The 12,724-nt window shown below is 43.1% G+C and overlaps 1 protein-coding gene across 5 annotated transcripts in view; it reads left to right on the top strand.

The window, feature by feature from the left end:
- LOC123997463 (adhesion G-protein coupled receptor D2) overlaps positions 1-12,724 on the top strand; it is a 161,632-nt gene that overhangs the window by 74,165 nt on the left and 74,743 nt on the right. For all 5 annotated transcript variants that reach the window (XM_046301730.1, XM_046301733.1, XM_046301734.1 and 2 more), the window contains one exon: positions 2,234-2,275. In XM_046301730.1, coding sequence (XP_046157686.1) covers positions 2,234-2,275 — 42 coding nt within the window. The remainder of the gene's footprint in view (positions 1-2,233; positions 2,276-12,724) is intronic.

The following is a 12,724-nucleotide window of genomic DNA, read 5'->3' on the forward strand; positions in this document are numbered from 1 at the left end:
ATATCAGCACATCTACTGAGCTTTTATGAATACGGGCCCAGGTGTGAGAGTCTACTTTGTTTTCAAAGTTATCTATTTGTTCTGACTGCAGTGTTTGAGAGTAATTTATCTGGTTTTGACCCCTTCTAATGAGTTGTGTGCTACTGTGATTTTGACTGCCTACTTCTCAATCTAGCACACATAGTATTTCCCCACTGTTTATTCAAATTGCGTATTATTTTTTGTCTTCCGATGCACCACATTACAGTTCTCAAGGGTGATATATGTTTTTGCAAACACAATGTTTGTTGGCTTTAACTTTTTAAACATACAATTGTTCCCTAATTAGTTTGGTCGTAATTAATTCAGCCATTTTGTTTGATGTATTTGTAGCAATACTTTGAAAGCAACTAAGCCAATCCTTTGCATACATTTGTACCATTTTACTGCAGAGTTCAAAAGAAACCGGGCTCTGTTTGGAAAAGCGCACAATGCATTTAAATATTACGCTCCAGTTTTACAATGTTTGTTTTTAACTGAAAAATTCATGAATTAACATTTTAAACAATCCATCATTATTGTTTTGATGCCACTTATTTTTAACTCAATTATATTCTAATTGATCATTTTTCGTAATGTGCAAGAGATGTTTTTCCACTTTGTATGCTACACAACAAAATATTAATTGCAAATAAAAGAAATGATCAAAAACATGATAATTAATTTGTAACAATAAGGAGAAAATTGCAATTCTAATGCAATACAATGTGTTATGTGTTGCAAATTACCTCCTACTGTCTCTAGGTATTGTTTTTTTTGGTGTGTGTGTTGGATACATTTTCAACACTGCACTTCGATACAGAGTTTTAAGGGCAACCTTTTGTGTCTTAACTATAACCACACCGTTGTAAAAACAAGCGTATGTAAAGGACAATATTGACAAGTGCACCTTTCTCATAATATATTTTTTAATACCTTTGAGTTTTAGAGTCAGGTAATGAAATAGTTAGATTCACAGTGACACCTCCTGGTGCATCCATTTTGTTTTGTGTGGCCTTTGGAGTGGCTGGATAAAGAGGACAGATGTCCTAAGATGGCACCAGACAGACAGAGGCCAGTCCCTTGGGGACAGCAGCAGGACCAAAGGAGTTGGGCGATAAGCCCAGTTTGGAGGTGCCATCGTATAGGCCATCAAGCCTGTCACCGCGAATGGGGCCCCCAAATCATGTTGTCAATGGTGATGCATCGAGATCTTGCTCTGGCAAATTGGATGTTCCAAACTCGCACTTGATTGATGCCCCGACCACGTCGCCTATTCAAGAGGTGTCATCTAACCGCTGAAAGATCAGAAATGAGAAAAGAAGCAAGAAAGAAAAAGGACAATATGTTATTTTGTTATGTAAATTGATAAAAGTTTGTACTGTGAAGAGTCTGCCCTCGTCTGACATTAGGCCCAAACTCGGGACAGCCTTGGAATTGATAGGAAATTTTTTCCTTTCATTTTTAAAATCTTTTGGGTGGCGACTGCATTCCGCAGTCCTCCTTTGTGAATCATGTCTCTTCACTGTGCCTATTACGGTTGGAGGACTGCATTATGGGGTGAAGGTGAATTTACAGCTTGTATTTTCAATAAAGACAACAATGGGTTAATGAAAAATGTGCCCTTTATGTGCCCAAGGGCATTCCATTCTTGCGTGCCCAGTACTAGCCGCAGAGTTTTGTGAACCTGAAATATTTTCCTTTATTTGCCTTTTCTTTCATTCTTTTGCTCGCCTCCTCCACTGATTATTCTCGATAAACTCCTGTGTGTGTTTTTGTGTGTCTGTCTGTTTGTGTATGTGTTTGTCTGAGTGTGTCTGCGTGCCTCTATCTACCAGGGAACACAAATTGAACATGGCCACTTGAGGGTGAAATATTTCTGTTCCGTAAAGCCAGAGGAAACCTTGGGTTTCAGGTTTTGATCGGCTCGAAGATGAACACCGCACAGCAGAGATGCGTGTCTCGCAGAAGTGCCCCAGTTTAAAGAAGATCTCCACTCCCTTAAGTCCTCCAAACCCACTCTGTAGGGCTCGCTAGAAACAAAACAGCCTTAAGCTCAGTCCACTTTTCCCTCTCCACAGAGAGAAATATGTGTAAATACGTTGAAATACTGTAGGTATAGAAATACATTATGTTATTCGTGACGCAAAATAATAAAAGAGAAAGCAACTTTTTTTCTCTCTTTTTTCCTCTGTGTGTGTGTGTATGTGTATAGGGCCTGTTCATCTTCCTGATATATGGGGTGTACAACACAGAGGTAAGTCTGCATTGTGTCTCAAGGCTGTCGCAGTGAATGAGAGAAATGACACATTTCTGATGGGCTCGCTCGGTTTAAAAGGGGGGGGGGGCGACGGATTGAAGAAAGGGGACTAGGGAGCGGGGGGGAGGCTTTCCACATGAGCGTCCCACTGCCCTTCATGCTTGAGCTAACTTATATGCATCCAGCCACCGCCATTAAACACTGACACGGCCGGTACTCAGCGTAGTCATTCCTCACCCACATTGGCTAATATTTCACTGCCTCTTTAAGTTTTTAAACTCACGGTCCTCAATTTAGCATCCTGACAATAGGGCTACTCCGCCACTGGAGGACTAGAGGGACTGGAGGATCTAGCGCTTTGTCGATGGGGGAAAAACAATATGCAGCTTGAGGAATGGGAGGGAGTGGCGAGGTATCATATTGAGATGGTTGGTTATTACCATTTAGATTTACATTGGGATACAAAAAGGGGGATAAAAAAGGGGGGGAATCTGACTTTATGGATGAGGTTCAATTGAATGAATCGCTCTTGGTCAAATAGTTCTTTTTTTTTCTATTGCCATGTAAATAGGGCGGGAGTTGAATGTGCTTAAGCAAATAACACACATTATAGTCGAGCTGAAGTGGAGCGGGATTATTTCTGAAGTCCAATTGCTCATTTCAAGATGTTAACCTTGCTCTGCCTAGAGATGCTTTTACATTCAGCAAGACTGAATGGAAACGGATTTCTTCTTACTGAGGAGATTCAAATGTTTAAATTTAAGCTGACTTCTGATTTGCTTTTGACCAAAGTTAATGGCCTGCAATTACTTGGATATGCTATCACAATACAGTAAGTAGCCTGTTGTTGTCCTTCACAGTGACATATTTGTTTTCACAAGAAAAATACTTCTCTTTAAGATACCTCCCGAAAACCAAAACAATTACTGACCAAGATTATTATTATTTTTTAAATACATCCAACTTTACTGTCATCTTTATTGGGCCAAAATATTAAAAGATTGTCACACAGGAATAATAATTTTCATTACTTTAGAGAAGTCACCCAGTTTTAAGGAGTGTATGTATGTATGCATGCATTTACTGTATATATGTATGTATGCATACATACATACATACATACATACATACATACATACATACATACATACATACATACATACATACATACATACACACACACACACACACACACACACACACACACACACACACACACACACACACACACACACACACACACACACACACACACACACACACACACACACACATACATACATACATACATACATACATACATACATACATACAGTTGAAGTCAGAGGTTTACATACACCTTAGCCAAATACATTTAAACTCAGTTTTTCACAATACCTGACAATTAATCCTAAACTTCTGGCCCATGCCATGTTGCCAGGAACTTACTTTTGGCCGTGTGGATTAATTCCAACACCCTGTCTCCCACCTGGAATTCTCGGGGCTGGGTTCCCCGATTGCAGACCTGGGCTTGGGCTGGTTGGGCCTTCTCCATATGTTCCCTTACCACTGGCCATATGGCTGTCATCCGCTCCCTCGTCGTCTCCACGTGCTCTACCACGCTGCGTAAGGTGGGCTGGGCTGGGCTTCCCCCACACGTCCTTGGCAAGGTCCAGTAGGCCGCATGGCCTCCTCCCGTAGAGGAGTTTGAAAGGGGAAAACCCAGTGGAGGACTGGGGTACTTCTCGGATTGAGAACATTAGGTGGGGTAATATCTGGTCCCAGTTCTTCCCGTCCTGCTCGATGACCTTCCGCAGCATTTGTTTGAGCGTTTTATTGAACCGCTTGACGAGCCCATCCGTCTGCGGATGAAAGACGGAGGTCCGGATCTGCTTGATCTGCAGGAGAGCACACAAATCTTTCATTATGTGGGACAGGATCTCGTTTGGGATGCCCACCCGGCTAAAGAGGTAGAACAGCTCCCGGGCGATTCCCTTGGATACCGCCGCCTGTAGGGGAATGGCCTCGGGATCACCCGGATGTACCGGTGTCCTCGTGCTGTCTTTACCAGGGGTCCCACTATGTCCATGGCGATGCGTTCAGATGGCACAGAGGTGATCGGTAGGGTTTCGGAAGTGTGCTTTTGCTGCAGTGAGTTGACACTCCGGGCAGCCGCAAACAGTAGTCTTCCACGGCCCTCCTCACCCCGGGCCAGTGGAACCGGGCGGCGATCCGTTCCCAGGTCTTCTCCATTCCCAGGTGCGCCCCCAACAGGTGGGTGTGGGCCAGCTGAAGAACGGTTCCCACATACCGTCGTCGGGGCACCAACAATACCTCTCAAAGTTCCCCCTGTTGGCGCGACACCCGATACAAAGGGTTATTCTTGATTTGGATCGCCAGTCACTCACCCCCGGGAGTAGCTGTCCATCCACCACTATCACTTGGGCTGCGGTGGCTTTCAAGATCCGATTCTCACACTGGGCCGTCCCGAATTGTCCCCTCAGTTAGTCCCCAGCGGGTGTCTTGACTAGCCCCTCGAAATCGAGGAGGGGGAGGCTGGGCTCCTCCTCCAGTGGTTCCCCAGGGGGGTCGTGTTCTGGTGCCCCGTCCGACTCCAGACCCGTAGATACAGGTTGGTCAACTGGTTGCTTCCGGGCTGCACAGGCGATGAGTCGTCCCCGCTCTCTTCTTCGACCGGCTCGTAACTTTTTCTTCAGCTCGTGCCCCCATAGGGCCGCGAACAGCGGACAATCCCGTCCCACTAGGAGAGATACCAGCAACTCTGGTTCTGCACACACCATCATCTGGCAGCTCCCTTGTGGCGTCAGGATTTTGGTCCATATGTTTGGATACCGCTTTGTGTCACCAAGAACACAGGAAATGGACATCTCCCTACCATTTCCGTCTCCTGGTTCAGCAAGCCCGTGGTTACGAGTGTAACCATTACTTCCAGAGTGTAATAGAGCTTCCATGTCGTTTCCGTCAACCTTCACCGGGACCATGATTGATTCGTGGTGCAGGAGGTGACATAGTTCACGGCGTGACCCACCTCGTCTCCGGGGCTTACTGATGGCATTGACTCCTCTCGAGCCTGGCTTTTCCAGGCAATGTGCCCCCGGGTGCCACACTCAAAACACCTCCTTTGGTCTCCATCTACCTGGGATCGTCGGTGGCGGATCAGCCCTACCCCAGCCGTCTCTCCGCGGGTTAGCGGTCCTTTGGACCTGCCGACTGTCTGTTCGGGGTACACAGCGGTGGGGCTGTCCATCCGTCCCCCCAAACGGGTCGCCGACTCGGCCTGGCTCCCGCTCAGCAGGGCTTGAGTGTTCTGATGCGTCTCCACTGCTTCCAGGAGGCCCTCCAAGGTCTGTAGCGCGCATAGACTCGCTGCCCTCTTCATATCATGGGGAAGCACCCGTAAGAAGTGACCCAGGACCACTTTGTCAAGGATAGAGAGGGTGGATACGTCGGTTAGGAGCCATGCCCTGGTGATGTGCAGTAGGTCGCTCATCTGGGCTCGGGGGGATGCGTTAGGTACGAACCTCCAGTCGTGGAACAGTTGAGCCCGATGGGCCAGGCTGTACCCGTAGAGGCTGAGTATCTCCAGTTTGAGTCCGTTGTAGTTGGCCGCCTGTTCGTTGTTCAGGTCCCAATACGCCTTTTGGGCATTCCCAGAGAGGAACGGGGCCAGCAGACTTGCCCACTTCGGCCTTGGCCATTCTTCCCATAGCGCTGTCCGTTCAAATGTATAGAGGTATGTTTCGATGTCATCGTCTTCCGTTAGTGTTGTTGGGCCCGGACGAACTGAGCTCTCTGACCACGTTATCAGAATGCCTGCATTCTCCACCACTTGTGGCAGGCCAGGGAGACCTGGCATGTCCAGCAGAGGGAGCCATCGCCTCGTGATGTAGACTCCGTCTGCCACCAGGCCTCGACTAGTCACCCCCTGGTGGCTGACCTGCTGTACGCCACAGTACACACATTCATACACATATATATATATATATATATATATATATATATATATATATATATATATATATATATATGTATATATATGTGTATATGTATGTATGTGTGTATGTGTATATGTATGTATGTGTATATGTATGTATATATATACATATATACATATATATGTATATATATATATATATGTGTATATATATATGTGTATATATATATATATATATATATATATATATATATATATATATATATATATATATATATATATATATAAAAATTTAACCTTTATTTAACCAGGCAAGTCAGTTAAGAACATATTCTTATTTTCAATGACGGCCTGGGAACAGTGGGTTAACTGCCTGTTCAGGGGCAGAACCTTGTCAGCTCGGGGGTTTGAACTCGCAACCTTCGCCTCGTGATTAGTCCAACGCTCTAACCACTAGGCTACGCTGCCGCCCGAGATTGAGATTCTTCAAAGTAGCCACCCTTTGCCTCGATGACAGCTTTGCACTCTTGGCATTCTCTTAACCAGCTTCATGAAATAGTCACCTGGAAAGCATTTATATTAACAGGTGTGCCTTCTTAAAAGTTAATTTGTGGAATTACTTTCCTTCTTAATGCATTTGAGCCAATCAGTTGTGTTGTGACAAGGTAGGGGTGGTATACAGCCCTATTTGGTAAAAGACCAAGTCCATATTATGTCAAGAACAGCTCAAATAAGCAAAGAGAAACAATGAAGGTCAGTCATGAAGGTCAGTCAATGCGGAACACAAGAACTTTGAAAGTGTCTTGAAAGTGTCTTCAAGTGCAGTCGCAAAAACCATCAAGCGCTATGATGAAACTGGCTCTCATGAGGACTGCCACAGGAAAGGAAGACCCAGAGTTACCTCTGGTGCAGATGATAAGTTCATTAGAGTTACCAGCCTCATAAATTACATCCCAAATAAATGCTTCAGAGTTCAAGTAACAGACACATCTCAACATCAACTGTTCAGAGGAGACTGCGTGAATCAGGCCTTCATGGTCAAATTGATGCAAAGAAACCACTACTAAAGGACACCAATAAGAAGAACATACGTTATTTTATTTTATCATTCTAGGCCCAAGCAAGAAAATACTTATTTGGGCCAAGAAACACGAGGAGTGGACATTAGACCGGTAGGAATCTGTCCTTTGGTCAAATCCTTTGGTCCAAATATGTGTTTTTCGTTCCAACCGCCGTGTCTTTGTGAGATGTGGAGTAGGTGAACAGATTATTTCTGCATGTGTAGTTCCCACCGTGAAGCACGGAGGAGGAGGTGTGGGGGTGATTTGCTGATGACACCGTCTGTGATTTATTTAGAATTCAAGAGACACAGCATATCTGCAACTATATGCCATCCCATCTGGTTGGCGCTTAGTACGACTATCCTTAGTTTTTCAACAGGACAATGACAGGACAATACACCTCCAAGCTGTGTAAGGACTATTTGACTTAGAAGGAGGGTGATGGAGTCAGATGACCTACGCCTCCACAATCACCCGATCTCAACCCAATTGAGATTGTTTGTGATGAGTTGGACCGCAGAGCAGCCAACAAGTGCTCAGCATATGTGGGAACTCCTTCAAGACTGTTGGAAAAGCATTCCAGGTGAAGCTGGTTGAGAGAATGCCAAGCGTGTGTAAAGCTGTCATCAAGGCAACGGATGGCTACTTTTGGTTACTACATGATTCCAAATATGTTATTTCATAGTTTTGATATCTTCAATATTATTCTACAATGTAGAAAATAGTAAAAAATAAAGAAAAACCCTTGAATGAGTAGGTGTCCAAACTTTTGACTGGTACTGTGTATATGTATATATATATATACACATACTTTAGAACTGGGTGACTTCTATCAATGCAGCAAGGATGCATAAAAAATATAATCTTCTGATGCTATGACTTAGTGGGCAAGGTCATTGTCACTGGGGCACAGTACAATGTCCCCTCTTCCTCTCCATCACCCCCCTCTCCATCCCCGTCTTTCCGCCCCCCTCCCTCCATCACAGGAGTCCACGCAGTATGCGACCGCAAGAGTCAGGACACCTCTCCTCCCTTAGTTTTTTTATCATTCTGCTCTACAGAGAGGTGTGAAGAGGTGTCCCTGAGTCATAGCACTGCATTGACATAGCAGACGCATTGGCCTGACCCCCCACATTGTAAAATAAATCATTGTCACATTCTTGCTTAAGTGGCTTTTTTAGTGTGCAGGAATCAATTTTCTTACTTCAAGTTCTCCTTGACCTCTGGGTCTTCACAATTTGTGAGCAACCCATTTACACGTTCTGCTTTTCAAAAGGGGTTTTGTAAATACTAAACGTAATAATCTTCCCTTTTTTTCTATCTCCCTCTTTTCTTGTGCTCTGGCCTTTTTTTGCTTTTTTGATGCTGTTTAAAGGTGTGACCGAAAACACTGGCAGCTTCACGTTTCGCCCTCTGACACCCAAAGGAAATTTTTGTCTAATAGAAAAAAAATGCAAAAAGCTGAATAGAACGATCAAAGTTTTTGTGTGTGTGTGTGTCTGACTAGGGGTAAATCAGATCATTAAGGAGCGGAAAGGAGAGGCCAGAGTGAGAAGTTCTGTTCTGTCTTCTCTCATTTAAGCAAACCAGTCCAGATCACCAGGGAAGGTAACATCCAATGACCTCCCTTTGGATTAAATTATCACATATGTGACAAGACAGAGAGAGAAAGTTTTGTTTATTAGGATCCCACTTAGCTACTGCACATGCAGCAGCTACTCTTCCTGGGGTCCACATAAAACGTACAAATACATGACGAAGTACAGAACGGTAATAGACAAGAACAACATAACATATTACAAGGGACAACAAAAATACTATTTACACACTATTCATATATACACATATTCATATTCTTATATACAGTACAGTTAAATTAGATATTTAGAAAGAGAAGAGGTGCTGTGATACAACCAATCATTTTTTAAATCTGTTTTTTAAAGCTAAACTTGCTTTTTACCTGAGTGTAACCTCTGGTGGCAGAGAATTCCATGATGACATGTCTCTATACATAACTGAGTGAACCATTCAATCTGTCTTTGGTTTATGCACCGTGAAGAAATCGATAGTGTGGTGTCTGGTGGGGTATGTACAGTGCTTTCAGAAAGTATTCACACCTCTGGCTTTTTCCATGTTTTGTTGTGTTACAGCCTGAATTGAACATGTATTACATTGTGATTGGTGTCACTGGTCTACACACAATACCCCATAAGGTCAATGTGGAATTATGTTTATAGAATTCTTTACAAATGAATTCAAATGCAAAGCTGAAATGTCTTCAGTCAATAAGTATTCAACCCCTTTGTTATGGCATGCCTGAATAAGTTCAGGAGTAAACGTTTGCTTAACAAGTCACATGAAAGTTGCATGGACTCACTCTGTGTGCCATAATAGTGTTAACCATGATTGTTGAATGACTACCTCATCTCTGTACCCCACACATACAATTATCTGTAAGGTCTCTCAGTCGAGTAGTGAATTTCAACCACAAAGACCAGGGAGGTTTTTTAATGCCTCACAAAGAAGGGCACCTATTTGTAGATGGGTAAAAATAAATAAAGGCTGACATTGAATATCCCTTTGAGCATGGTGAAGTTATTACAGTGTAATTACACTTTGGGTGGTGTACTGTAGCAATACACCCAGACACTGCAAAGATACAGGCATCCTTCCTAACTTGCCGAAAAGGAAGGAAACCGCTCAGGGATTTCGCCATGAGGCCAATGGTGACTTTAAAACAGCTACAGAGTTTAATGCCTGTGATAGGAGAATATTTAGGATGGATCAACAACATTATAGTTACTCCACAATAATAACCTAATTGACAGAGTGAAAATAAATAATATAATAATATATGCCATTTAGCAGACGCTTTTATCCAAAGCGACTTACAGTCATGTGTGCATACATTCTACGTATGGGTGGTCCCAGGAATCGAACCCACTACCACTGGCGTTACAAGCGCCATGCTCTACCAACTGAGCTACAGAAGGACCAGTTGGTAGAGCATGAATAAGGAATAAGGAAGCCTATACAGAATAAAAAATATTGCAAAATATTGCAAAACATGCATCCTGTTTGCAATTAAGGCACTAAAGTTAAAGTGCAAATAAATGTGGCAAAGAAATTACCTTTATGTCCTGAATACAAAGTGTGTTTGGGGCAAATTCAACACAACTCATCACTGAATACCACTCTTCATATTTTCAAGCATGTTGGTGGCTGTATCATGTTATGGGTATGCTTGTCATTGGCAAGGACTATGGAGTTTTTTTTAGGATAAAAAGAAATGGAACGTGCCTCCCGGGTGGCACAGTGGTTAAGGACACTGTACTGCAGCGCCAGCTGCGCCACCAGTGACTCTGGGTTCGCACCCGGGCTCTGTCGTAACCGGCCGCGACCGTGAGGTCCGTGGGGCGACGCACAATTGGCCTAGCGTCGTCCGGGTTAGGGAGGGTTTGGCTGGTAGACAAATCATTGTCTCATAGCGCACCAGCGACTCCTATGGTGGGCCGGGCGCAGTGCGCGCTAACCAAGGTTGCCAGGTGCACGGTGTTTCCTCCGACACATTGGTGCGGCTGGCTTCCGGGTTGGATGAGAAGTGTTAAGAAGCAGTGTGGCTTGGTTGGGTTGTGTATCGGAGGACGCATGACTTTCAACCTTCGTCTCTCCCGAGCCCGTACGGGAGTTGTAGCGATGAGACAAGATAGTAGCTACTAAAAACAATTGGATACCATGAAATTGGGGAGAAAAAGGGGTAAAAATTCAACAACGAGAAAAAAAAATGGAACATAGCTAGCCACAGGCAGGAAAACCTGGTTTAGTCTTCTTTTCAACAGACACTGGGAGATATTATTCACCTTTCAGCAGGACAATAACCGAAACACAAGGCCAAATATTGCTTACCAAAAATAAATGGAATTTTCCTGATTGGCCTTGTTACACTTTTGATTTAAATTGGCTTGAAAATCTATGGCAAGGCTTTAAAATGTCAACAACCAACTTGACCGAGCTTGAATATTTTTATGTGCAAATATTGTACAATCCAGGTGTGCAAAGCACACATGTTTCTTAACAATAGTAACAGAGAAGTAGTCCATTTTCTCCTCAACCCTCAACAAGGAAAGACTACCATGCATGTTGTTGATGTTAGTTCCCTGAATACAGTTAATGGCAAGGCTGCACCTGACCATATTACCGGACAGTAATCAAGATGGGACAAGATCAAAGCCTGATCAACTAGTACAGTGGATCTTTCTGTCAAAAACGCAGGACATCTTTTTATAACAGACATACTGTACCTCCCCCATCTCCACAACAACTTTGTGAGTATCACTTTGTCAAACTGACCATCCAATGTTACTGCGACGAGTTCAGCTTCTTCAACTTGTTCAATGGTCACATCCTTTATGCACAACTCCAGTTGAGGTTTAGGTCGAAGATAATGCTCTGAACCAAATACAATGTCTTTGGTTTTAGATGTATTTAAGACCAGTTTATTGTTAATTACTTGATCTGAAACTGACTGTTACTCCTTGCTAAGAGTCTCAGTGAGCTCACTCTCTGTAGGTGCTGATGTGTGGAGTGTGCAGTGATCAGCATACGTAGTCATTTGAGCTTATCTGATGTTAGAGAAGCTCCCATTGAAGAATACTCTCCTGAGTTCTATTGGATAAGTAACTCTCCAACCATTTGATGGCAGGTGATGTCAAGTCATAACAAGTTTTTTTTTTCAATAACAAATTAGATCCAACTATCATCTTATTATCATGTCTTTTAGACAATCATCAGTCATCTGAGTCAGTGCAGTACAAGTTGAGCGCCCTTTGTTCAAACAAATACAATGAGAGAGGAAGACATAAAGAGGAGAGAGCACGTGTATGAATTTGACTCTTAAGTGTTGACATTCATCTTCTCTTCTTCTGATAAGTGGAGAGTTGCCAGATGGTATCCCCTTAGATCAGGGGTACTCAAATACTATTTGAGAAGGTCCAGTCACACAAATTTCCCATGTGGCAAAGGCCTGGATGGATATTGTAATTTATTTATTCATTTGAATAGCTTGGGACCTGCGGTCCATTGGTCTTGTTACGTTCATTTTCTTTTAGCAACATTGGTGTTGGCAAAGAATTACATATAGAATCAGGGATATGTGTGGGATCTCTATGCGTGTACACACCAGTGGATTATATTGAACCTTCTTATATCACTGTATAGGAGTAGGTAACACAATTTAATCATGTTCAGTAATTAACCATTTATTATTAAGTGTTACTCAGCATTATTGTTTGAGAACAGTGATAGATCGTATGTATTTGTTCTATGTTATTTGATTCAAATGGTCCCTTAAATCTAAATACCAATATGAACAATTACATCAATGAGTAGTGTGCGTTTTATTGTCAATTAGAGTTACATGTTACACAGATTGCAATGAATAGATTGCAATGA

The sequence above is a fragment of the Oncorhynchus gorbuscha genome, linkage group LG15, assembly GCF_021184085.1.
Source record: "Oncorhynchus gorbuscha isolate QuinsamMale2020 ecotype Even-year linkage group LG15, OgorEven_v1.0, whole genome shotgun sequence".
Lineage (NCBI taxonomy): Eukaryota > Metazoa > Chordata > Actinopteri > Salmoniformes > Salmonidae > Oncorhynchus > Oncorhynchus gorbuscha.